This window comes from Microcaecilia unicolor, chromosome 5 (genome assembly GCF_901765095.1).
Source record: "Microcaecilia unicolor chromosome 5, aMicUni1.1, whole genome shotgun sequence".
In the NCBI taxonomy this organism is placed as follows: domain Eukaryota; kingdom Metazoa; phylum Chordata; class Amphibia; order Gymnophiona; family Siphonopidae; genus Microcaecilia; species Microcaecilia unicolor.
The window spans coordinates 45,851,296-45,878,722 of NC_044035.1; the positions used below are offsets into that span (position 1 = coordinate 45,851,296).

At 45.8% G+C, this 27,427-nt stretch overlaps 1 protein-coding gene across 3 annotated transcripts in view; it reads left to right on the plus strand.

The window, feature by feature from the left end:
* Positions 1 to 27,427, plus strand: part of LOC115470009 (solute carrier family 2, facilitated glucose transporter member 5-like) — a 186,797-nt gene that overhangs the window by 99,410 nt on the left and 59,960 nt on the right. For all 3 annotated transcript variants that reach the window (XM_030202851.1, XM_030202852.1, XM_030202850.1), the window contains one exon: positions 4,825 to 4,900. In XM_030202851.1, coding sequence (XP_030058711.1) covers positions 4,825 to 4,900 — 76 coding nt within the window. The remainder of the gene's footprint in view (positions 1 to 4,824; positions 4,901 to 27,427) is intronic.

The window sequence follows — 27,427 nt, forward strand, 5'->3', positions numbered from 1 at the left end:
TAACCTGCCTGGTTAAATCTTTTTAAATATCAACCTCTCTATTTTTGAATAAGTCATTTTGGATGAGATTCAGTTAATGGTGCCCAAATTTGGGCACTAAAAAAATTTACACTGAGTACTGTTCTATAAATGGTGTTGCAAATTGGGTGTCGTTTATGGAATAGCACATGGTGTCAGGATGATAAGAACATAAGAACAACCATACTGGACCAATGGTCCAGCTAGCCCAGTATCTTACTTCCAGCATGGCCAATTTAGGTCAAAAGTACCCGGCAGAAACACAGTTAGTAACACCATTCCATGCTACCAATCCCATGACAAGCAGTGGCTTCCCTGATATCCATCTCAATAGCAGACTATGGACTTTTCCTCCAGGAACGTGTCCAAACCTTTTTTAAACCCAGATACACTAACCACTATTACCACATCCTCTGGCAATGAGTTCCAGAGCTTAATTATTCTTTGAGTGAAAAAATATTTCCTCCTATTTGTTTTAAAAGTGTTTCCATGTAATTTCATTGAGTGTCCCCCCTGGCCTTTGTACTTTTTGAATGAGAGAAAAAACGTTTCACTTCCACCCGTTCCACTGCACTAAGGATTTTATAGACCTCAATCATATCCTCCCATTCAGCTGTCTCTTTTCCAGCTGAAGAGCCGTAACCTCTTTAGCCTTTCCTCATACGGAATCAGTTCCATCCCCTCTATCATTTTGGTTGCTCTTCTTTGAACCTTTTCTAATTCTACTATATCTTTTTTGAGATACGGCGACTAGAATTGAACACAATACTCAAGGTTAGGTCGCACTATGGAGCAATACAGAGGCCTTATAGTATTGTTGGTCTTATTTTGCATCCCTTTCCTAATAATCCCTAGCATCCTGTTTGCTTTTTTTGGCTGCTGCCGCATACTGGGCAGATGATTTCAGCGTATTGTCTACAATGACACCTAGGGCTTTTTCTTGAGTGCTGACTCCTAAAGTGGACCCGAGCATTAGATAACTATGATTCGGATACTTCTTTCCAATGTGCATCACTTTGCATTTGTCTACATTAAATTTCATCTGCCATTCGGATGCCCAGTCTTCCAGTTTCCTAAGGTCTTCCTGCAAAATTTCACAGTCTGCACGTGTTTTAACAACCTTGAATAGTTTTGCATCATCTACAAATTTGATCACCTCACTCGTCGTTCCGATTTCCATATCATTTATAAATATGTTAAATAACACCGGTCCCAGTACACATCCCTGCGGCACTCCACTGTTCACCCTCCTCCATTGATGAACCTTTGGTCTGACTTAGTATGGCAGTTCTTATAAGCAGTTACAACAACAATCAGGGAATAAATCCACCCCAAAACCAGATTAAAAATTCAAAGTCATGCAGTTCTAATGCACGCCATAAACTCTGATAGGAGAGGGAAAAGGCTTCAGAAGTCTGCGGTTTGCAATAAGTATATAGATGGAACCCTGCAGACAATCTTCAATCATCGTCCAAAAAACCTCTTCTTCCCTGCCTATCTATATGTACCTCTAATTACATTTATTAAACTACTATTACACTTTTTTACAGAAATTATAAAGTAGTCTTGCCACTATTATCCATACAGCACACTTATCTCAAATTTGTAATACTCTGCACTTCCCAACGGGGACCCCGTTTCACTCCAAAGCTTCGTCAGGGGGCAGCATGCTTATTAACAGTTCTCTAAAAAAAAAAAAATACAAAATAAAAACTATGTCAAGCTTCTTTATGGTGACAACTATGTGAACTCTCAAAAGTCTTCAAACTTACACATTGCTCAGTGAGACTTTAAGAGTTGGCATAGTTGTCACCGTAAAGAAGCGTAAATTCTAATTATTGCCAATTAGTTCTCATTATTGCTTGTTAAGTGTGCTGTTATCAATGCTGATTAGCTTGTTACGCCAATGAAGTTATGCACACTGTTATGGAATATGCTTAGATTTTGGCGTGGAACGCCTGGCGCGCTATGTAGAATCCGGCAGCATACCTTATAGAATAGTGCACAGCCAGAGGCATATGCAAATTTTAATGAGTGCCAATTAACTTAATAATTGGTTGTGAGCTCCCAGTTATTGATATTTAAGGGCTTGTTGCTCAATAAATACGCACATGCATCTTGGGCATATGCAGAAATTTGGGCACGCACATCTGGGTGCTGTATATTGAATCCTGTGTAACCCCTACTGTGCTGGGGACTCTTACAGTTGCCATTTTCTGCAGACCAGGGGCACAACTTCAGGGAGATTACACTGTAAATTGCAGGTCTAACTCTCTGGGAATTTACAGTTCCATTTCGGGACTGAGTTGGCCATTGGCAGCAGAATCTGCTCACTCCAGCCCTTCACTTCCAAGAATTCAGTCCAAGCAGTGACGTAGGAAGGGGAGGGGCGGTGGGGCGGTCCGCCCCGGGTGCACGCCGCTGGGGGAGGTGTCAGCTCCGCTGGTTCCCTGCTCCGTTTTCCCAGGAACAGGTTACTTCCTGTTCCGGGGCAGAGAGAGCGGGGAAACAGCGGAGCCGACGCAGCTCCCAGCGACGTGCACTCGGGGGCGGATCGGCCCTCTCGCCCACCCCTCGCTTCCTAATTCAAGTAAGAATGCGCTCCGGGGGGAGGTTGCGCTCTGGAGGGGGGAGGGTGCGCGCCAAGGGGGGAGCGCCGTGCTGCACCCGGGGGGGGGGGGGGGGTGCGCAGCAGCAACCCACCCCGGGTGTCAGCCGCCCTCTCTACGGCACTGAGTCCAAGCCAAGTCTTTTAAGGGTCAAAAAGTGCCAAAGCAAATGGCAAAAGTACAAAAAAAGACAAAGATACCTTCCTTCAGCTGGGGCTTCCTTGAGTCAAGAGAACCCATCTCTTTTCCCCCATGAGTGCTGTATGGAGCAGAATGCTGGACTCAGATGTGATCACAGGTGCATCACTTTTGTGGAACCTGGCCCTCTTTGTCTCAGAACCCAGGAGCATCCACTATATCCCCCTTTTCCAGGATCAGAGCACCTCTCACTCTCAGGTTACTATAAGGCTTCTTCTGCCTACTATTCCTTCTTTGGGGTGCACCTTTGTTGAAGGTGCTTCATTGCCTCTATGTTTATGTCGTATTATTTTTAAGTTAGTTCCATAAACAACATGAGAAATTAAGAAAACATAAAATCGGGGCTGTATAGCCCTACAACCTATGGCTAGGTTCTTAATTCGGATGCAATGAAGAAAATTGCCCTGGAACACATCAGAATTCTTAAGGGGGTATTATCTTACAACCCAATGCATAGCACCCTTTGTCCTTTTCAGTTCTTCCCTAGAAAGCTTGATGGTAACGTTTTAGCCATCTTATTCTTAAATTTAATTTGAATGGTTCTTTCAATTCAAAATTAGATCAAACTCAATGCCACATGAACCAAAGGGATTTGCCTATTTTATATCAATGGGGAAAATGCCTTGTACGTCTGTCCCTTAAATAACTAGTTTGAAAAAGTGGGAATTTTTTTTTTCAAATGTGGGAAATCCATAGATATGTATTTGAAAGACCCACACACTGTAGTGATTATGGTTCTGCCTTGGACATTGATACCTAAGCTGAAACTGTTTCTGCCAAAGTATGATTTTCAGATTATGGTTCAGAATTTAGTGCTTACAAAACTAGATTATTGTAACAGTCACTTTTTGGGCATTCCAGGGGCTAGACTCCATGCACTGCAGGTAGTTCAGCATGCTGCAGTATATATGATTTTTGGTTTAGGACGTTATGAGTCGGTCATGGGTGCGATGAAAGCTCTTCATTGGTTGCCTATTGCCTATAGAACTCGTTTTAAATTGTTATCACTGGTTTTTAAGTCTTTGCATGATTCAGCTCCTGAATACTTTAGGAAGGTGTTGCAGAATTATAAACCAACGCGAGTACTGCGTTCTGAAAACACACAGCGCTTGATTGTTCCATCATTTAAATGTATGCGCTCTTCTGCTCTAGAAAAGACAGCATTATCGTAGGCTGGTCCCAATGAGTGGAATGAATTACCATTAAGAATACGTGAGCTGCAAAGATTTGACATGTTTAAGAAATAGCTCAAGGCATTGTTATTTGCACAGGCATACTTAGGGTTTTAATTTCATGTTCCTGTATTTTATGATGATATGACAGTTATATGATTATTATGCTTTGTATATGTTTTTATTGGATTATTATGTTTGTTTTTTGTAACCCGCCTAGTTTTATTTTATTTATTACATTTGTATCCCGTGCTTTCCCACAAGTTGCAGGCTCAATGCGGCTTACATAGTAAATACAATTACAGAGTTTGGAGAAGAGTATAACAAATTGTAGTCAACAAGTAGTTGTAAGGTTTGAGAAAATGTGTGTAGCTGTAAATGCAAGCAAAGAAGGGATAACAAAAGGAAAAGAGATAGGAAGGTTAAGGAGTAGGAAGGATGGTAAGGAAGGATAGGGAGGTTGGAAGATATAGTCCAAAGGGATAACAGTCATTTTAATCAGGATCAAGTAGCTGGTTTGAAAATTTAATTACAGTCATTCGGGTAAGCTTTCTTAAAGAGGTGGGTTCCTGGTCATTGATTTTCCGGATGGGTCTTGGCAGAGCGTTCCAAAGCTGGCTGCCCAAGAAGGAGAAACTAGATGCATAGGAAGTCTTGGGAGGTGTAAATTAAGGTGGTCTATTTCTGGCTGGGAGGTCGATGAGGTTGTTCATGTAGTTAGGGGATTCACGTTATAAGATTTTATGAATCAGAGTGATTCATAGTTAATAGGCAGGCTATAAATATTTTAAATAAATAAATCTATCTTGTATTCTCTTTTCTCTCAGGAGAGAGTGCGTTGGATGAACTATGTTACTGTTGCCTGTGTCATTGGAATTATTGCAGGATTTTGTATAGGACCAGGTGAGATGACGATTGTCTTTTTTTCATATTTTGATATTCCTACATTGTTTTTTAATCCAGCTGCTTTAGAATCATTCCTGTAGAATTAAAACTCACAGAAAACTGAATGTTTTTAGCTGTGGGGGGAAATAGCCCCCCATCATATGGGGGAAAAGATCAGTACTGAGGGGTGGGGTTACATAGAGGTGTATTTTTAAAGCACTTAGACTTACAAAGTTCCATATGTTACTATATGGCTCATTTTCAAAAGAGAAAAACATCCGAAAAGTGGCATAAATCTGCTGGCTGGTGATCCCATTGTAACAAGGCTAAATGTGCCCAACATTAGTGGTTCTTCATGCCTTGAGGCAGCTTATCGCAAAACTCCGGCCAAATTCGGTGTGACGGATTGACCACTAACACATTGCCTGTTTGATTTGAATAATGAACTAAGTTACAAAACTTTTTCTTCACTTAGTTTGGGGATCCACTTTAAGTCAGTACTGTGAAGTCAGCATTTTTACATTATGCAAATTGAAATATAAGGGTTTTCTTTGGAGCACGTGAAGATATGACAGCCCGTTGATTTTACTCTTCCCGTGTTACTTGTAATGTTTACTTGGGTGGTGGGTTGGGCTTATTGCTGAGGCTTTCCCCCTCTTCTTTCAAAACAAATTATTTATCTGAATCTATTCTTTAAATGCGCTTCACAGAACAATAGTCATATACGTAAAAATACTCCGTGCCAATATGTGAGAGATACTTTTGGTAACATAGAGGGGCATTTTCAAAAGGACATTTAAGTGTCAAAAATACCATCCAGCACAAACTGCCCAAAAAAACAGCCATCTCATATCACGCCAGTTTCGAACAGGAAAAATGTTGGGGTTTCCTGGTCGAAAATATGTGAGAAGGACATCTTTATGCTGGAGACGTCCATCCTGAACAACCATTTTACAAACTGAAACGTTCAAATTATAAACGGGGGAAAACAAGGCCCATCTCACAGCCATTTTCGAAAATACATGAGAACATCCAAAATGAACAGCCATTTTCCAAAATAAAATGTTCAAATTATCAACGCCAAAATACCAAGGACAAGGACGTCTGGCAGCATTTGTACAAAAATGGCCACACAGATGTTCCAGCAGAGCATAGGGACAGCCTCCACTGCAACTCTGTTATTTTAAATGGTGTGCCCTCCAGAGATATGGAAATACCTACTGTACCTGACTGTTACACCACCTTGATAGCGCTCAGGCTTGCAGGTTTCTTTAATATTTAGGTACAGTAGGTATATCTGGTTCTGGAGGGCTTGAAATTTTAAGGATAAACAAAGAGTGTTGAAGTGGGATTTGAACCAGGGTCCCCTGCTTTACAGTCCACTGCACTGACCACTAGGCTACCCTTCAGGCCTACTTGCTGTTGTGTTCAGAATGCCCATAATACCTGATGTTGTCAGGGAGCCTAGTTTCCCTTTCTGGTGTCACTGTCAGGGGTTAGGGAGGGAGACCATGACCACTGGGGGATTCATAAAAGGGTCATACCTTAATCCCTCCAGTAGTCAGCTGCTCAATCAGAGCACCTTTTTGTACCCTGGACGTGATTGAAACAGGTCTAAATAAAAACATTCTTTTTTTTTTAGACTTGGACGTTTCTTCCCGTTCTATTATTGCTGTTGGATGTCCTAATTTTGGGCCCTCCCTAGGCTGGCCCAAAACATGCCTACAATAACGCCCTCTTGCTATTTGGTCGCACTGCAGTATAGGATGTCCAAATTCTTCCGTTCCAAAATAGCAATTTGGACATTTTGGGCAGATGGACATTTTTGTGGGACATTTTGAGACGCCTATCTGCTTTGAAAATGAGCACCATAGTAACATAGTAGTATAGTAAATGATGGCAGATAAAGACTTGTATGGCCCATCCAGTCAGCCCAACAGGGTGGCCAGAGTTGTATCTGCCACTCATAGGCGTAGTTTGACTGTTTCATTTGGGGGGGCAAAGGAAGGGGCGGGGCATATTAGCATATTTATTTGCATATATGTATATGCAAATTATGCTAATATGGAGGAAGGAAGGGAGCAAGAGCTGGCTTTTTTGGGAATAACCAGTGTTCGTTTGCCAATGGATAGCCACTGAATCAGAGAGGCAGCGGGTTTGGCGACAGGCAGTGGTGTGCTGGCAAATGTTTAACAACAGGCTCTCCCCCCAGTCCCCCTCTGTGCCCCCCCCCCAAATTGCAGAGCTGGCTATAGCCGGGGAGAGAGCCTGGGGGGGGGGGGGGTATAAATAAGTAAATATAAACTTTTAATGCTGAGCACCTGATTCTCAAAGTGAACATATTGCAAACACTATAATGAAAATAAAATGATTTTTTTTCTACCTTTGTTGTCTGGTGACTGTTTTTCTGATCATGCTGGTGCAGTATCCGATTCTGGTGCTATCTGTCCTCTTAACTCCGTTTCCAGGGCTTCCTTTCCATTTATTTCTTTCTTCCTTTCTTCTTCATTTCTGGTCCTCAGCTTCTGCCTATTTTCTTCATCCATGTGCAGTTTTTCTCCTCTCTTCCTTTTCCCTCATCTCATCTCCTTCCTCACTCTTTCCTCCCCTCCATCCATGTCCAGCATTTCTTTTCTCTCCCCTGCCCTCCATCCACCCAGTCCAACAGTGACCCTCCTCTCCCCTGTCCCCATACCCAGTGGCCCTCCTTTCCCCTGCCCTCCATCCACTCAGTCCAGTAGTGACCCTCCTCTCCCCTGCCCCCATGCCCAGTGGCCCTCCTTTCCCCTGCCCTCCATCCACTCAGTCCAGCAGTGACCCTCCTCTCCCCTGCCCCCATACCCAGTGGCCCTCCTTTCCCCTGCCCTCCATCCACTTAGTCCAGTAGTGACCCTCCTCTCCCCTGCCCTCCATCCACCCAGTCCAGCAGTGACCCTCCTCTCCCCTGCCCCCATACCCAGTGGCCCTCCTTTCCCCTGCCCTCCATCCACTCAGTCCAGTAGTGACCCTCCTCTCCCCTGCCCCCATGCCCAGTGGCCCTCCTTTCCCCTGCCCTCCATCCACTCAGTCCAGCAGTGACCCTCCTCTCCCCTGCCCCCATACCCAGTGGCCCTCCTTTCCCCTGCCCTCCATCCACTTAGTCCAGTAGTGACCCTCCTCTCCCCTGCCCAGTGGCCCTCCTTTCCCCTGCCCTCCATCCACCCAGTCCAGCAGTGACCCTCCTCTCCCCTGCCCCCATACCCAGTGGCCCTCCTTTCCCCTGCCCTCCATCCACTCAGTCCAGTAGTGACCCTCCTCTCCCCTGCCCCCATGCCCAGTGGCCCTCCTTTCCCCTGCCCTCCATCCACTCAGTCCAGCAGTGACCCTCCTCTCCCCTGCCCCCATACCCAGTGGCCCTCCTTTCCCCTGCCCTCCATCCACTTAGTCCAGTAGTGACCCTCCTCTCCCCTGCCCAGTGGCCCTCCTTTCCCCTGCCCTCCATCCACCCAGTCCAGCAGTGACCCTCCTCTCCCCTGCCCCCATACCCAGTGGCCCTCCTTTCCCCTGCCCTCCATCCACTTAGTCCAGTAGTGACCCTCCTCTCCCCTGCCCCCATGCCCAGTGGCCCTCCTTTCCCCTGCCATCCATCCACCCAGTCCAGCAGTGACCCTCCTCTCCCCTGCCCCCATACCCAGTGGCCCTCCTTTCCCCTGCCCTCCATCCACCCAGTCCAGCAGTGACCCTCCTCTCCCCTCCCTTCATTCCGCCCTCTCCCCGTTCCTTCTCCCCCCCCCCCCCCCAGCGAGCCAGTTCTCCTCCCTCCCTCCGGATCCGTCCCTCACCAACGATCTTCGAATTTTTCACCTGCCCGGCCCGCTAGCGCTGACTCTCCACTGCCGGTTCACGCTTCAAAATGGCCGCCGAGACTTCTCGCAAGGCCGCCTCTGAAAGTCTCGGCGGCCATTTTTAAAGCGCGAACCAGCAGGGGAGAGAGCGCTAGCGCCTAGCGGGCAGGCAAAGGATTCGAAGATCAGGTCGGTGAGGGACGGATACGGAGGGAGGGAGGAGAGCCGGCTCACGGGGGGGCCGGGGGGGGAGGAGAAGGAACGGGGAGAGGGCGGGGCGAAGGGAGAGCTGCCTGTTGCCGGCCCTGCGTTTGGGGGGGCATTGCCCCCCCTCGCCCCCCCCAGTCTACGCCCATGCTGCCACTCCATGCTGGTTACACCCCTCTATGCCCTGTTTAAAGCAGGGGCATAGCCAGACCTCGGAGGGAGGGGTGTTCAGAGCCCAAGGTGGGGGGGGGGCACATTTTAGCCAGCCTCCCCCAGCCGCTGACCCCCACCTCTTTCGACACCCCCCCTGCCGCCGTCCCTCCCCCGCCACTTTTGACCCCCCCAGCCGCCGCTCCAAGGTACCTTTGCTGGCAGGGATCCCCAACGCCCACCAGCTTTAGTCTTCTTCAGCGCCGGTCTCCGGCGCGTTTGCTCACTTCGCTGATCTGTGCACAGTGAGTGAACAACGCACCAGAGACCGGTGCTGAAAAGACTACGGCTGGTGGGGGTTGGGGAACCCCCGCCAGCAAAAGTAACTTACGGTGGCGTCGGCAGCGGGGAGGGGATGAAAGTGGCAGAGGAGGGTGAGGCGGAGGGGGTCGAAAGTAGAAGGGGGCTAGGACTAAATCTGTGGGGGCCCATGACCCCATGGCCCCACCTAGCTACACCCCTGGTTTAAAGTGTGAATGTCTTTAAGGTTATACTTTGATTCCATGCTGTTTCTATTTAGCGGACTCTCTGTGTATATCACACGCTGCTTTGAATTCAGTCATTGTTTTTGTACTCGCCACTCTCTCCATGAAAAAGTATTTTCTGAAGTTACTCCTAAGTCTATCACCCTGCAACCTCAATTCATGTACTCTGGTTCTACTGCTTACGACGGACTGGCTGAAGCATGCACAGGAGCATCATTTTGAAATGAATGTACATTCCTTTCCATACCTGCTTTGTGCCTGCAGAACAATTTTCCCTGTATACTTTTCCATCTGTGATAATGGCTGCTGCAGGATTCTCAAAGAGAAACTCCATTTCTCTTTGAAAAGCAGCTTGCAGTCTCCCAGTGGTAGTTAGTGTTTTCTCTGTGTAAAACATGTTTTCCATGTGCAAAATGGCTATTTTAAAATTTTCAAAAAAACAAGGGGTTCACACTCTCCACAGAAGTGAAACACAACGAAAACAGGGTGGAAAAGAACCAAGTTCAAGAGATCAGTCCAAACACCAGGATAAGATGCTCCAAACACAACTCTATTTGGACCCAACACGGTCCATGTTTTGGCTAAAAGCGCCTTCCTCAGGGGTTATAATGTAATAAATAATTTTTGAAATTTTATTTTATTTGTTTTGATGAATTGGGAAATTTATATGTTCGTATGTTCTTATTGAGACAACTTGTATAAACATGTTTTCAAATATATGTCATTTTAGACCCCCGAGGAAGGCTCTTGCAGCCGAAACACGGACCGTGTTGGGTCCAAATAGAGTTGTGTTTGGAGCATCTTATCCTGGTGTTTGGACTGATCTCTTGGAGTGGAGGAGTGGCCTAGTGGTTAGGGTGGTGGACTTTGGTCCTGAGGAACTGAGTTTGATTCCCACTTCAGGCACAGGCAGCTCCTTGTGACTCTGGGCAAGTCACTTAACCCTCCATTGCCCCATGTAAGCCGCATTGAGCCTGCCATGAGTGGGAAAGCGCGGGGTACAAATGTAACAAAAATAAAATAGATACTATTGGAGATTCTACATGGAATGTTGCTATTCCACTAGCAACATTCCATGTAGAAGGCTGCGCAGGCTTCTGTTTCTGTGAGTCTGACGTCCTGCACGTATGTGCAGGACGTCAGACTCACAGAAGCAGAAGCCTGCGCGGCCACATTGGTGATCCACAAGGGCCGACTTCTACATGGAATGTTGCTAGTGGAATAGCTACTACACCAGTCCAAAGAAAAAAGAACTAATCATGTGTGCAGCGTGCACCTGTAGGAATCGTTGTATTTTTTCAAAAAATTGTTCTTTTAATAATAACAACATAAATCCCAACTTCTAAAGATATATTCAATTGCATGAATGTATTAACTGCAGATACATAAATACATGCCAAACTTAGTATGGGAACCCTCAGAAGACACCACTTACGGCACACTCATAAATGTTTTGTTGCCTGGTGGCATAGCGTCTCCTCATCGGGCAATCCCTTAGTAAGCTATTTAATAGTGCTATTGCAAACACACATACTTCTAAACGTGCTCAAAGCTACAAGTGCTAACCGCGTCCGGGTGAATTACCGATGTCCGGAAGTACAGACTGTTGTGAATAGCAGATGGGCAAGTTTTAACCCAAGTCCCTGACGAAAGCGATGAAACCCGCGGTGTCGGGCGTGATCTAGGGAAAGCCTAAGTGGACTCCAACAGCATAAGACATGATGGAGAGGAACTTAAGATAAGTCCTTCCAATAATTTTTTATTTATAGCACTTGTAGCGGTTAGCACTTGTAGCTTTGAGCACGTTTAGAAGTATGTGTGTTTGCAATAGCACTATTAAATAGCTTACTAAGGGATTGCCCGATGAGGAGACGCTATGCCACCAGGCAACAAAACATTTATGAGTGTGCCGTAAGTGGTGTCTTCTGAGGGTTCCCATACTAAGTTTGGCATGTATTTATGTATCTGCAGTTAATACATTCATGCAATTGAATATATCTTTAGAAGTTGGGATTTATGTTGTTATTATTAAAAGAACAATTTTTTGAAAAAATACAACGATTCCTACAGGTGCACGCTGCACACATGATTAGTTCTTTTTTCTTTGGACTGGTGTAGTATCTAGTTGAATTTACCAAAGATTCTAATATTTAGGAGAGTTTCAGTGGTTTCAGTTGCTAGTGGAATAGCAACATTCCATGTAGAATCTCAAATAGTAGCAACAGTGGAGGAGTGGCCTAGTGGTTAGGGTGGTGGACTTTGGTCCTGAGGAACTGAGTTGAATTCCCACTTCAGGCACAGGCAGCTCCTTGTGACTCTGGGCAAGTCACTTAACCCTCCATTGCCCCATGTAAGCTGCATTGAGCCTGCCATGAGTGGGAAAGCACGGAGTACAAATGTAACAAAAAATAAAACTTGGTTCTTTTCCTCCCTGTTTTCGTTGTATTTTAAAATTTTGCCAGGCTGCTGTCATACATATAAAAAGCAGGTTCACCAAAAGATAGTGGCTACCTGTGCATGGATGTTACTGAGGGCATAGTTTGGATTGAGCCGAGGCAGAGATACAACGTATGCACGCATTTTATAAAAAGCACATGTGCACACACATATTTACATGGGTAGACGTGAATTGTTTGTTTACTCTTTCCAAAAATACTATGAGGTACGCAATGAAACTACTAAATAGTAAATTTAAAATATATCGGAGAAAATATTTCTTCACTCAACGTGTAATTAAACTCTGGAATTTATTGCCAATGTGATAAAAGCAGTTAGCTTAGCAGAGTTTAAAAAAAGGGTTTGCATAATTTACTAAAAGAAAAATTCATAAGCCATTATTAAGATAGACTTGGTAAAATCCACTGCTTATTTCTAGGATAAGCAGCATAAAATCTGTTTTACTCTTTTGGGATCTTGCCAGGTGTCAGGAAGTATTTTTTCACGGAGAGAGTGGTGGATGCTTGGAATGCCCTACCGCGGGAGGTGGTGGAGAGGAAAACGGTAACGGAATTCAAACGTGCGTGGGATAATAAACATAAAGGAATCCTGCTCAGAAGGAAGGGATCCCCAGAAGCTTAGCCGGTGGTGGGAGGCAGGATTGGTGGTTGGGAGGTGGGGATAGTGCTGGGCAGACTTATACAGTCTGTGCCAGAGCCGGTGGTGGGAGGCGGGGCTGTTGGTTGGGAGGCAGGGATAGTGCTGGGCAGACTTATAAGGTCTGTGCCCTGAAAAAGACAGGTACAAATCAAGGTGTATACACAAAAAATGGCACATGTGAGTTTACCTTATTGAGCAGACTGGAAAACTCTTTTTATTGGAAAAAACTAAAAACAAATAACATACAAATCAAAAACAAGCCCCTAGCTATACACAGTCCTCCTATCTATGTACACACCCTCCCCTCCTCAATACTACAGTGGAAACTGTGTATTAGAAAAACCCAAGAAAAAAAAAAACCGGACATGCAAATCAAACCCCAGGCTCCTAGCTAGACATGGTCTGCCTATCTATGTACACCCCCTCCTCAATAATACAATGGATCAACCCCCCCCCCCCCGACCCCCCACAACCCCTTCAGACAACTGGCACACAATCCCCTGGGAAGCATGTCCCCTCATGGTGGCTTAAGCCTCACGTGTCTCCACCACCTCGAAGCCACCCCCACCCCTTTTTCCACCCTTTCCCACTTTGCCGCTTCCTGCACCGCCCTTACCACATCCCAGCTGACTACCTCCGCCGGCCGGACCTCCTGGTACAGGGACACCCTGCAGCGCGCCATCCAGAGGCAGTACCGCAATATCACCGAAATCAGAAAGCGTGTTACCGGATCCCCGCGTCCCCCTCCACCCTCTGGGCCGTACACCCAGTCCGCATAGCTGTAGTTGCGGAAACTGGGGATCTGCAGCAACGAGGAAACCCGGTCAGAGACCTGGACTGTAAATGGGCACCTCACCAGGAAATGCTCCATCGTCTCTTCAGTTCCAGCACATTCCTCCCGTGGGCACCCTCTATCCCGCACATTGCGATATTTCAAATTTCCTCGGACGTACAGTCTACCGTGAAAGGACAGCCACGCCAGGTCTTTATACTTCACCGGGATGCGGTTCGAAGCAATCAACCGTAACCCCTGCTGCATCCGTGGGGCCGGCGCGTCCCTCAGCGCCAGAGGAGCTGAGAACACCTGCGCCCGTACTCTGTCCATCCAGACCCCCCGTTGTCCTGCCTTCACCTCCCCCACCGTCAGCCCCCACACCCTCACCAATTTCACTAGGGTCTTGCAATAACTCACCCCCCCCGGGGCCCCCCTTCGCAGTGCCACTACCCTCCCCCCCTCCCGCCATAGGTCCCAATATCTCGGCCACCACTGCAGGACACTCCTAGCCCACCCCGGTGGCTCCCGCCCTACCGCCCTCCCCAGATTGAACTGCAGGAACAAAGCGCTGAAAAACAGGACTGGGTTTATCATGCCCACCCCCCCCTCCCTCCTAGGCAGATAGGTAACATTCCGTTTTACCGGATTCGTCCTGTTGCCCCAGAGCAGCCGGAAGAACACCCCATACAAGGCCGCGTACTGGCTCTCCGGCAGCAAGCAGATGTAACTGACGAACAGAAACAAAGGAACTAAGTGTGCCTTGATGAGCTGTACCCGCTCCCCCATGGTCATTTTCCACCCCTTCCATCTATCCACCCTCCCCTTCACTTCTTGGAGACACCTATCCCAGTTGTAGAGCCTATAATCCCCCTTCTCGAAATATATTCCCAAGACCCGTATACGTTCCACAGCTGTAGGAAACCTACCTCCCAACTCAAATTGCAGCCCCTGATCCCCAACCCACAGGCTATTGGACTTTTGAAAATTGACCTGCGACGCTGTTGCCTGCGAGTATTCCTGGATCAGGTTCTGCAATCTACCTCCCTCCCTCTGGTCCGCTACCCACACTGTAACGTCATCTGCATACGCCACGACCCTTAACTGGTTATTGTCCCCCACCTCCACCCCTTCCAGCCCCTCCGCCCCCCCCTTCTCCAGCCGTCTTATAAAAGGGTCGATGGCGTATGCATACAACAGCGGGCTGAGTGGGCACCCCTGTCGGACCCCTGCCCCTACCTCAAACCCCTGCCCTCTCCACCCGTTAACCAGGGGGAAACACCCCGCATGCCGATAAAGTAGCTGTAATTGCTCTATCCAGCCCTTCGGAAACCCATAGCGCTCCAAAATGCTCCATAGGACACCCCACTGCACTCTATCAACGCTTTTTCCTGGTCGAGTGTTACCAACAGCCTACCATGCCCTCCCACTCTACTGCGTTCTACCCCCTCCCGCACCCACGCTGCCGCTTCCAAGACCCCTCTCCCTTTAACCCCACATGCTTGTGAGGCTGCCAGCAAATCCCCAGACACCTGCCTCATTCTCTGGAATAGCATTCGCGCAAAAATTTTCCGATCTGTATTAAGCAGTGCTATAGGCCGCCAGTTGGCCAGCATCGCCGGGTCCTTCCCCTTACTTAGTAGGATAAGAGCCGCCTCCGTCAGGGACCTAGGCAAGGAACCCTCCAACTGGGCTGCCCCCCATACCCTCACCAGGATCGGCACCAGCTGCTCCTTAAAGGCCTGGTAGAACTCAGTTGTTAGCCCATCCGGCCCCGGCGAAGTCTTCCTGTGGAGCGCCCCGATGGCTTCCTCCACCTCCTGTTCTGTCCACGGGTTCAAGAGGGCCTGAAGCTGGGGTCCCCCGTGACCTATCCCCGGGGTTTCTTCCACATAACACTCCATCTGCTCTATATCAATCTGCTGGGCTGAAAGGAACGCCGCAAAGTGGTCCCTCACTGCCCCCAGAATCCCCTCCCTGGTGTCCTGCAGGACCCCCTGTGCGTCCCGTACCCCCTCCATCACCCTGCGCGCCCTCCGCTCCCGGCAGCATGCGAAGGGGTCCGGGCTACACATTTTCCCGAAGTCCCGCTCGTACACCAAGGAGGTGTAGCGGTTGTACTGTACCTGTTCCAGGAGTGCTTGGAGATCATGTATTTCTTCCTCCCTCCCCCCTTGTGAAATCAGTGTGTCCCTCTTTTTCTTTATCGCCATGCCCAACTTTGTCCTTTCCCTCCCCTCCCTTCTCGCCTGTCTGAGAAAGAATCCCCGCGTTCGTCTTTTCACTGTATCCCACCACTCCCCCAATGACTGAAATGCCCCCTGCACTGACACCTGATCTTCCAAAAACCGGCGGTACTCCTCCCGCACCTGCTCGCTACCTAACCACTTTAAATTTAGTCGCCATAGCCCCCTCCCTGGCCTCTGCGCTGCCGCCCCCCCCCACCTGAAGGAGGACCATGTGGTGGTCTGAAAAGTCCACGTCCACGGTTCGTGGACCCCCCAGACAAACCCCCTTCTTTACCAGGAATCTATCGATTCTACTTTTACACTGCCCTCGAAAGAACGTGAACCCCTCCTGTTCCTCACAGAAGGCCACATGCGCGTCTACCAGCTCCGCCTCCCGCATGATCCCTGCCAGCCTCACCCCGTCATAGCCCACCTGTACCGATCGTCCCCCACTATCCTTTTTCCGCAATATGGTGTTAAAATCTCCCCCCCAGACTACTTGGCGCGAAGTGTATAGGTAGGGCTTGATCTTCCCAAAGAGGAGCACCCTTTCCTTCTTGCTTTGGGGCCCATACACATTCACCACCCTCAGTGCTCTATCCTCCCAAATCGCATCCACAACAAGACATCTCCCCACCCCCAGCTCCATCACTCGCTGAATATTCACCCGGTGGGACTTAAATAAGATCCCCACCCCACCATACCTCTCCCCCGCCAACCCCCACACCGAGGGACCCCACTTCCAGGCCCGCCTTGCCCGCCTGATCACCTCAATGGACCGCAGCCGAGTCTCCTGGAGCAGGAAGCAATCTGCTTGGACCCTCGCGAACCAGTCATACGCTAAACCCTGCTTCTTCGGAGAGGCGATGCTGGCCACATTCAGCGTGGCAAATGTCAACACTAAGCCTGCCATCCTCATTGCGAGTCACGGGTCTGCTCACTCCCAACTTCTTTCCTTATCTCCTGGGATACCCCCTTCTTACCCTGAAGCAGGTCCTCTGCTATGCGGTCTACATCATCCCCTGCCACATCCCCCTCCCCCCCCCTGCAGCCGTCCTGTCTGCACCTTACCCCCACCTCCCCCTTTCTTCCTTCCTTTCTTCTTTGCTCTATCCGGACCCACCCCCTGATCCCTCCCTCTCCCCTCTTCACCCCCACCCCCTACCTCCTCCACCGAGTCCTCCACCTCCCCCAAGTCCTCCAAGTCCTCCAGATCCTCCTCTAGCTCCACTCTGTCCCCCCAAGCCTGCACTTGGGCCTTCACCACCTGCCCAGCCCCCTCAGCTTTCCTCTTACTCCCCTTTCCCCTCCCTCCCTCCCTTCCCTCTTCCTCCTCCCTCACCCCTCCCCCTTCCCCCAGAGCCTTCCCGCCCTTCTTCCTACCACCAGTACCCTCCTCCAGTGCTTCCTCATATTTCCGTTTGCCCTCTCCAATCCCCCCTGCCGCCCCCTCTTCCTCCATTAACTCCACCTCTTCTCCTTCCCCCTGTTCTTCCTCCTCCCTCCCAACCTCCCTATCCTCCTCCTCCTCCTCCAACACCTGAAATCTGTTCCCCCCCCTCTTCCCCTGCAGCGACCCCTCCCTGCCCACCCCTAGTTTCCCCCCCCTCCGAAACTTCCCTTTCCTCTGTGGCACTTGTACCCACTCCCCCTCTCCCCCCTGCTCCACTCCTGACCCAGCCCCCTGCCGCCCCCCCTCCTGCATCCCCTCCTTCTCCCCCCCTTGCCCCTCCCTGCCTATCACCCCCTGCCCTATCCCCTCCTCCATTACCCCCCCTCCCCGTCCCTTCCCCCACATATCCCACTCGTTATGGGCCGCCCTAGGGCAGTTCCGATATGCATGGCCTAACCCGCCGCAGAGGTTGCACCTGATCGCGGTGCAGTCCTCTGTGGCATGCTGATCCCCGCATCTTCCACACTTTACCACTGGGCATGACATGCTGAAGTGCCTAAACGAACCACATCTGAAGCACTGCCGCGGCTGCCCCTTGTAAAAGCACAGTATCCTGTCACGACCGATAAAGGCAGCCGAAGGAATGTGCTGGACCACATGGCTCTCCTGTCTCAATTTGACCAGGGCTCCCCAACCTCCTGCCCAAACCCTGCTTGGATCCGGTAACTTTGTAAGTGGGGATCTCAGCTCCGCGTACCTCTGTAGCCAGTAGGCTAAATCTGCCCCAGAGATAGACTCATTTCTCACGAGCAGGGTGATCTGCACCAGGTCCGGCTTGCTGACTGGAATGGCCCTGAGGTCCCGCCACTCCCCCTTTCCCCTCACCCCCTCGTACCTTTCCCAGAATATTTCCATCCCCCTCTGGGTCATGAAGCTCAAGTCATATTCTGGGATGTTGATGGGGTGTATACACGCGTAAAAGTCCTCGGGTATAAACCCCATCCCCATCACCAGCCTCAAGACCCGATCCCTGGAGGGCATTGCCCCCTCCCCTATCCATTTGAGCTGTACCACATTTCGCCGCTTAGGCAGCTATCCACCCCCTGTCCCCGCTCCCCCCCAACCCCTCCCTGGGCCCTCAAAACCACCCGATCTCCCCCCCTCCCTCCTTCCCCCTCCCTGGACTACTGCCGCAAAGGACTTGGACCCCAGCCCCCACCGCCCCCCCTCCACACTTGTTCCAGCCCTTCCCTCTGCCTCCCCCCCTTCTGTCCCTCTGCCCCTCCCCTCATCCCTCTCCCTTCCTCAATATCCACCGCCCCCTCCCCCTCCCGTTGTCCCCCGTCCCCTTCCCTCTCAGACAAACATCCAGCAACGTCCATAGTCAGTTCTGCGGCTTGGGCTGCCTCCAACTGATTGTCCTGCCCATCTCCACTTCCTGGAACGTCCCTGCTCGTCCCTGCCACTGCAGGCTCCAGCCTCTGGGCTAATCGCCTCCTCTCCTCTGTCTCCTGGCGATACTCTGGCACCTGCCCAGTCAGGTCTGCAGCTGGCGATACCAGACTCCCTGCTCGCTCTGCCCCCGAACTCCCTCCAACCTCCGGCACCAGGGGCGAAGCCTCCGGAACTCCGCCGCTCCCCTTGGCTCCTCGCTCCCAGCCGTCCTGCTGGCAGGTCTGCTCCACCACCCGCTGCACATCTGTTAGACTTGCCATGTCCACTTCTGTAGTCAACGAAAGTCTCTCAACAATCGGGTTACTTCCCCCTTGCTTCTGGTGCAGTCCCTCCTGCGTTCTCCCAATGGCTGGCGCTTCCCGGGGGCATGGCTTGTCTGTTCCTGATTCCGCCACAGGCTGGCTGTTAGCACCCCCCGATTTCACCTCTTGTAATGGACAGCTGGTCAAATGAGCTCCCAGCTGCTGCCCGCTCCTATTCCTCTCTCTCCGACCCCTCTCCTGTAAACCGCCAGCTACTCCATGCTCAGGGAAGACCTCCCCTGCTCCCGGACTTCGTGGGCGGGGCTTCTCCAGATGCCATGCTGCTTCGGTTTCCACTTCAGTCATTGCAGACCCGGCCAAAAATACCGGAGTCTGCCTCTGCTGACCCTTTTCCAACAGGGCCTCCTTCACGGCAACTGTCTCTGCTGTTTGCACAACTGCAGGTAAGCCCTCTGAGACTTCGACCACCACCTCTGTAGAAAACAGGCTGCTACCTGCGTCTCCCTCTGCTGCCTCCATTATCTGGAGTTTTGAAAAGTTACTGAGTTCTGTCCTCCCCTCCACAGGTAGGATCTCTACTCCAGCCCCCACCTCAGAGCCATGTCCTGCCGCTGCCTCCTGTTTTAATTTCCCCCTCTTGGACCTCTTTCTGACTCCAGATCACACGGGGGACTAAAGATATCTATTTCACATAACAGGTTCTGTGTGGTTTCTCCAACCTCCATTGTCACCCAATCACAAGGAGGTCTGCTCTGGGTTTGCATTAGGGGCTGTAATCGAATTCTAATTCCCATAACTACTGCTTTCTGTCTTCCTGGATCTAGGTATACTCTGGGCCATTTATGTTCCCAGATAATGCTCATTAAAATTCTGTCTAAGTTTCTCCAGAAACTGAGTGTATGTGATCTGCCTTGTAAGTTAAATGTAAGGTAAAGAGAAAACAGAATAAAGACAGAAATAGGTTTAAATAGATAGATACATTTTATTTCTTACCCAAAGACAAGTCTTCAAGTTGGTACAAATACAGACATCAGACTTTAATCAGGTACATTCAGCAGACAGATTCTTGGTACAATCGGACAGAGCTTCGCCGTCTGAGATAAGCGTTGGGGCAGACACCAAAGCTATGGCAGATTGTCCCCTCTTTTATACACAACCTCTCCATAGAAGTCAATGGTGGGAAACCTAGCTCTCAATTTCTGAGATGATACGTTCCCACGCGGGCTTATCAGTATGTTTTGGGAACAAGTTCTTTTTTTCACATCTCATTTCTGAGACACCTGTTCCCTGTTGCAATAGTTTTCACATACTTTTCACACCATCTTAAGAACTCTGTATAACCCTGTATAACCTCTGTTGCCTTTTATACAAAACTCATAGACTCCATTTTGTTCATCTGATTTAAAGTGACAGCTGTACCAGTTTGTGTCAGAACTCATGGTTCAGACCTGCTTTTTACAGATATTTGGCCTAGTCAGTACTTTAGTTATCTTAGGCTTCATAGCCTTGGCCCTCACTATTCCAGTGGTAGATCCAAAGCTAGGCCATATATTAACATTCCCCTCTTCACCCTATCCCATAGGGTGACACCAGGGTTAACATACCGTGGTACCATCCATTCCAGAAGGTATTCTATGAGGCCATAAAATTATCTGAGTCTTAAGGTCAACTGGTACAATTTGGATTGCTAGTAGATATTATGCCAGACAGAAAACTTCATTCGTAGGTGGTATATTTCTGGGCATATGGAATTCCCTTTATATTACTCAACCCCTTTGGCCTTAATCTTGATATTACCCCTCTTGAGGCGTAAATGGGACAAAACCATGAGTTCATCTACAAAATCTCACGAAGTATATGTATACGGGTAATAGCAATTTCAGGTGGATCATACTAATACTTTCAGGTTTTTTTCTATGACTTCTATTGTATCTGTTGCATAGTACATGGGGAGATAATCTAATGTATCTTTCTCAGTGGTCTTGAGAAGAAATAGTGGTTTTGATTAAGCATTGTTATGGTGGCTCAACAAATATATGGTTAGTATTCAGATTGCTGTTTAAGGTTGTAGGTATTCAGAATCCTTAAACAGGTCGGAATTCTTGGATCTTATTATTACTCATCATTGGCATTCAATCATGAGCACTAATAAGTGGATAGCAAGTATGAGGTTGCCTCATACAGCAAAAATGGTAACAAAGGTCATGCATGGATCTTGACATATGCATAATGACCTGGAAGTATGGGAAGCAATTTATATATCCATTACCCCACTTGGAGCTTAGTCAAACCTACAGAAAGACATGTAACGTAAGTAAGCCTACACCAGAGTTAAACAATTGCATAACTCTTGTATCTGAGCAATATCAACTTCAATTTGAGTTACATACAGAAATAACGGGGAAACTCTTAGAAAAACAATTAGAACAATAAAGGAAATAATAGGAAAATAAAATAAAACCTTTTCTAGACAGGATTACTGCTAAAACTAAAAATAAAACAAAATATGAATCTATAATGTCCATAAACAGCAACAGTAGTTCTCAAATTAAGTATCAGTTCTAAATTCTTTTTCATCGATCATGGTTGAGGCGGTGGAAGCGCTGAAGAATCTGGACGGAGATCTAACAGGGCTGGATTTTCAGGCTGGCTTGCTGAAGGAAGTGGCTGGTCTTGAGATGGTTGGGGGATCTAACATCATTTGGGCCTGGATAGATCTTTATTCTAGGCATACACCATCATAATCAGTCCATCAAGAGCCAGAGGCTGGCAAAGGAATAAGCAAATAACTGTATGCCTGAATGATATATTGCTATATCTTAGTGGGCATAGTCAGGGTGAATTGAATAGACATGAAAGACAATGTAAACATGGAGAAAACAGTGCTAATTAAGTGCAAAAGCAAAAGGGAAACCAGAAGGGTTCAATAATGAAAAGCCAATTTACATAAACAACAATAGTATATATGAAATTATATCTCCTGATTGGTAGGGGTCAGAGCTTCAACTTCAACCCTCTTAATACTAGGAATTGGGATTTGCATAATATATCTACACTTCTGGCTTGCATAATGTGCAAGACAGATTGGTAATTATTACAAAGACAAAGACATGATCAAATAACAATGGTAAAGTATATGGAACAAAAGAGAAGATTATAAAAAACAATTAAAATTTAGAGATGATGGTAAATGTTAAGGGTAGATTAGCAAATAGTCATATTCAGAGCAGAAGTCTAATGTGCAGAAATTTAAAAACTCATAAGTAGTCCAAGTGATGGAAGTATCTTCTGAAATCACGGTCGCTGTCTGTTGTAATAGAGAGCTGATACGTAAAGTGACATGTAGGTTCTGAAAAAGATGAGAAGTCTGCAAAAATATTCAATACAACAAATTATTTGAGAGCATAACCAAGAAAGTCTAAATTAATGACATCATTTGGACAAAAGAAAATTCTCATTGGAGAAGTTGGTGCTTCTTTTTCTTGCCAGAAGTCAGTTGCAGTAGAAGTACTAAACTAGAGGCGGTAGATCAGAAATTGGATTGACAGTCTTCACTCAACCTACAGGACTTAATAAATAGAGGTGATATAAGAAGTAAAATCAAGTGGTCAAATCTTAGCATAGGACCATTAGAAAGAATAGATTATAAAATGCATTGTTAGTTCCTTTGCGCATCAGTAGGTGGAGCATAGTGTCAATATATAATATCACAAATTACCAGTAGGAATAATAAAATGTTCTTTGTAAAGTTGATGTTGCTGGCACGGGAAGTAAGCAGAGTCTGAGGAAACATTGTGGTCAGAGTCTGTTCCAGGAAAATGCAGCTTTTAATATGATATTTAGAGAGATAGAGAAAAGCTAATATCAGAAATGTAAAAAACTATATATTTCTATGAGGCCTCCTCACGTGACCTTTACAAGGTTAAAATAGGTCAAATGAGAAGGACAATAACCTATAGTCCTCTGTAATAGGTCAGAACCAATTTGGAAAATAAAACTTATATTAAATTTTAATTTGATCATTTCTATGCTTTCACAATTTTGGGCCCTAAATTATGACAGCATATCAAGATTCACATTCAGAGGGATAGCTAAAAATAAGCTTATATATTCCCAGCAATCAATTTACAATTTAGAGTATATTTTAAATACAGAGGAGAAGCAGTTTTATAAGCAGCAAACAAGTAGAAACATTTTTTTTTAAACATTTTAGTAAAATTCAAAAATCAAAGATATAATAACAATTTTTATTAATGCAATAAATGTACAAATTGACCAGTATGATCTGAATTCCAAACAAAAAGTAACAAGGATAATACAGAATCATAGAATAGTTATTAAAAATCTGAAACACGTAATGAATTCCTGTATCATATACTGAGTCCAAAGCATTTGTAAAGATGAACTCTAGAGAAAATAAGAACTACAAGGGTTAATCTCTGTCATTCAGTCTTAAGGAAATCACGAAATAACGGTGCTTCCTGTATCTAATTTGAGTTTATTGCTCACTGCAAGCAGTGGATATTATGGTGACTGAAAATAGGTCTATACATCAGACAAAAACTGTAAGTTGAAATTTCTATATTAATACTTCATGCTGGTGTAATTAGTCTTCATAAAAGTAATACTTCAGGAGAGGAAAACAAGTTAATTACTTTAACTGGTTCCAGAGGTACGGTTCTCAATAAAAGGAAATTTGGCAATTGGAGCTAGTCTTATCTGAACATAGCTTTAAAATAATAGCAACCTTAATTTCTTTAGTTTTGATTTACCAGTTAGTTATGTTATGCAAGGGTTAATCTACAAACCCTATTGAGAACCAAAAATGCTGGAACTGTATCGTAAAACTATAAATCTTTAAGAGGCAGGGAAGGAAGTTTGAAAGTTGTAGATAAGACTTGAAAAGAAAACAGTTCGTTCATCTCAATAGAGAGCCAGGAAGTGAATATCAGCACTAGTTATTTTAAACAACATCACAAATAAACAGTGTTTTAGATGGCATATAATATAGAACCTTTCATAGTAATTTTCAAAGAACACATATTATAGAGAAATTTCAAAAATGAAGGCTTTATATTCATGAAAAAACTAAAGAAGTGAATGTCACATTAATTTAAACAGCATAACAGTTAAAGCAGAAAACATTTTAAAAATGTGCAATACACAGCTTTTATTTAAAAGGGATCCCGTATAGAGAAAAATGGCATAAATAAGTCAGTTAAGGTTTATATAAAAAAAACATAAAATGAACATCCTCTGGGGATCGCTTATCCCTGCAGTTGATAAGAACTCCCCAGGGAAGGTATGCAAAAAAACAAATAAAGAACTTGCTGACTCAGTTAGGTCATTTGTATGGTACCATAAACATACACTTGCAATTAAACCTAAAAAAAAAAAATATAAGATAAAGACATGTCACCTGTAATAGAAACAGAAACATACAGAGAAATGGTTTCTGGATACTAAATGAGGAGCTGAGTAGTATGAGTGACTGAGAGCAACAAAATCAAATCGGGTTTGGGGTAACGCCTAGTCATTATGGGGTGGGTAATATTGATCCCTAAATCTGTGGTCACTGCGGACGGTGTTGATCCGGGTTCCATAAAGGGAATTGGGTACCGGAACTCTGGTATGGTAGAACACCGATATCTGGGTTGTGTCAAATTGTATTGGCAAATCTATAAAAGTCCTTTATACTCACGCGTCTTCAAGAGCGTCCCAGTAACGGAACCTAGAATATAAATTACTAATTGGCGGAAAGCCCTATGCTTTTGCCGCACATTAGAATCATAGACGAACAATAGTAGCAAAGGTGAAGGGAATACGTAAGAAATTAGATAGGAACAAGTGGTGTTTATTATTATGTGTATAATGTAGTCCAATATATGCTTCAGAAAGGTATATAAATAAATAAATGCCTAGTATCTGCTTATTTATGTTTCTTATGTTAAAATCAAAAAAACTGTTTCCCCAGGGTAGGCTTCCTACAACTAGGATTCTGCTCTACCAGCCGCCAAGAGTCAGCTCCATTGGCCATGATTCGCTCCAATGGTGGAACCCTCAAAGGAGGGGAGACTACTACCCCTGAAAGTGCTCAGGAAACTGCGAAATTAGTTCCCTGAACTGGGAGAACAGATACCCTTTGGATTTTCGCTGGATAGGAAGATTCTGCTCTATTCAAATGAAGATTCCGCTCAATTCGACTAACCTCCATCGGATATTTTAAATATACAGGTAAAAATTTAGACTGAAGATTCTGCTCTATTCAACTGAAGATTCTACTCAATTCAAACAACCAAAATACCTTTAAGAATTTAGATACGCCCGAATCACCTTGTACACAATCGCAACGAAAGTCGTTAGACGTCTCTTTATTAACCCCGCGCTCATCTATACAAGTAACTCATAGGTGGGCAATAATGCCGAATCCGCAGGCCACTCCGACAATGGAATGGAAATCTGCTTAAAATCTAATAAATAAGATACCGTCATCCATTGAAGGAGCACCTTCGATGGATGTGAGTCCCAGACATCGGTATCGAAGTTAATGGCGTGACACTAGTAGAAGGAAATTAAATAAATAAAAAAATTAAGAAATAAAGAGAAAAAGGAAAAAGCAAATAAGAACCTCAGAAATCTAATCCAGTGAAAAGAAAGACCGATTTCAACAAAAGGCAAGAAAGACACTCAGAAAAGGAACAAAGTAAACAAAATAAACAAAATAAACAAAATAAACAAAATAAACCCCAATGCAATGGCAGAAAGCTTTTGTAGAAACTGATGGGCATAGCGCCTAGCTTATAACGGGAGCAAGATATAATCCATATAGCGTCTAAGCAAATTTCAAATAGGAGAATAAATAACAAACCTTAAGCATTAATTAAGAGTATAACATTATCCCAAAATAAATTGTAAATTAAAAGGGTGTGATAACAACTGCTAGGACAAGTACAAATTTAATAAAACAACTGAAAATAGTAGCCAAGAGACTATCAAAATCAAAAAGGAATATATTTAAATAAGTGGCAGAGAAGAGAACGTAACCTTACAGACAGACAGGCTATATGTAAAAGCAGGAGAAAAGAAGGGTGCCGTTGCAGTACAGGGCGAAAAGTTATTACCGGAGATTATTAGAAACAGGATAATACATTCCAAAGCTAGAGATTAACAGATACGAGAGACAGAGAGGGCAGAGAATGGAGGGGAAGTTATTTATAAAACAGCCACGGAAAAAGAGGAAAATAGACAGCTATGCACTGGTAAATGGGGAAAGCAAAAATACAGAGAAATGAGACTGCAAGTATAGAGCGAGAAGTCTCAGTCATAAAAACAGCCGTCGAGAGGAAACAGACCTTTCCTTTATTAGAGAGAAGTAAAACAAAAGTGGCTAGAGAGCTGAACGCCGTAATCGGTGCATCCAGCTAACGGTGAAGGAAAGTTATAAATAAATAACAAGAGGAAACCAAGGTAGCTGTGCAGTTTTAAATAGAATGCAGAAAGTGTGGTTCACAGCTAGAAAGGTAGCAAGAAAGAATTTTGTTTTAAAGGGAGAAAAACATGTAAGCTTTTCGGGTAAGGCACCTTAGTTTACAGTGTATACAAAGGTTGCCACACAGCAAATTATGAAAGGAAAGCTTGGAGGTAGTAGAGCGGAACAGAAAGGAAGCTAGGGCAAGCGGTACAAACTCAGTCATGCAAGACGAACAAAGCTGAAAAAGACTGAGAAATACTAAACCTTGTAGGACAGTTTTGACATACGTAGCTTAGTGTTAAAGATTATGGATGGGCAGCGGATCAGCACTGCCATTATAGAAGTAAAAGTTATGAGAATTTGAGCACAAATATTTTTACAAGAAAAAGTCTGTAGCTAGCATGCACTGGAAATCACGCCATACCCCTGTGTTATAGAACATCTGTAGGAATTGAATAATACCATTTAAAGTACGAAAACCAGGATCATGAAGCATAAATCATGGGGGGCCACGTAAATGGACAATCAGCATATTACCAAAAACATATTAAAGAAACACTGTAATGTAATCACCGGAAGCCACACTAGGACAAAGAAGGAGAAAGTTCCAAAGGGGTAAGTTATGTATGTTTGAAGGAAAGATACTCTTGTAACACTTTGTAAGCACATAGTGTAGCACAATGAAATCTATCAGGCTGTCACTAGCAGCACAAAAATAAAGAAACCTGTCTCGGGTTTAAAATCATGACTCAGAGACAGAGTGAGAAAGCATTAGGGTATCTATTGTTTAAGGGAGGTGAGCTGAAATAGAGGGCAACGCACAAAAGTCAAAGCAGTATGAGCATAAATTTTAGATGCAGTGCCATAATCTTAAAAGTGAAAGAAAAAGAATACATCCGTACATTGTTACATCCTCAGAGGTGCCCGTATAACGGACTTGGCAGCATGAGGCATGAAAAGATAAGTCATTTAACAATTATGATATCTGCTAAGGAAATATACCAGAGAATCAGATATAGTTAGATAAATTTAGGAGCAATACAGTTGACGGAGGATAGACAGCAAAAGGTTCACAATATCCCTGTGTAAATGATTGGTTAACTTGTACCACTTCAGCATAGAACAGAAAAAAACGGACGGA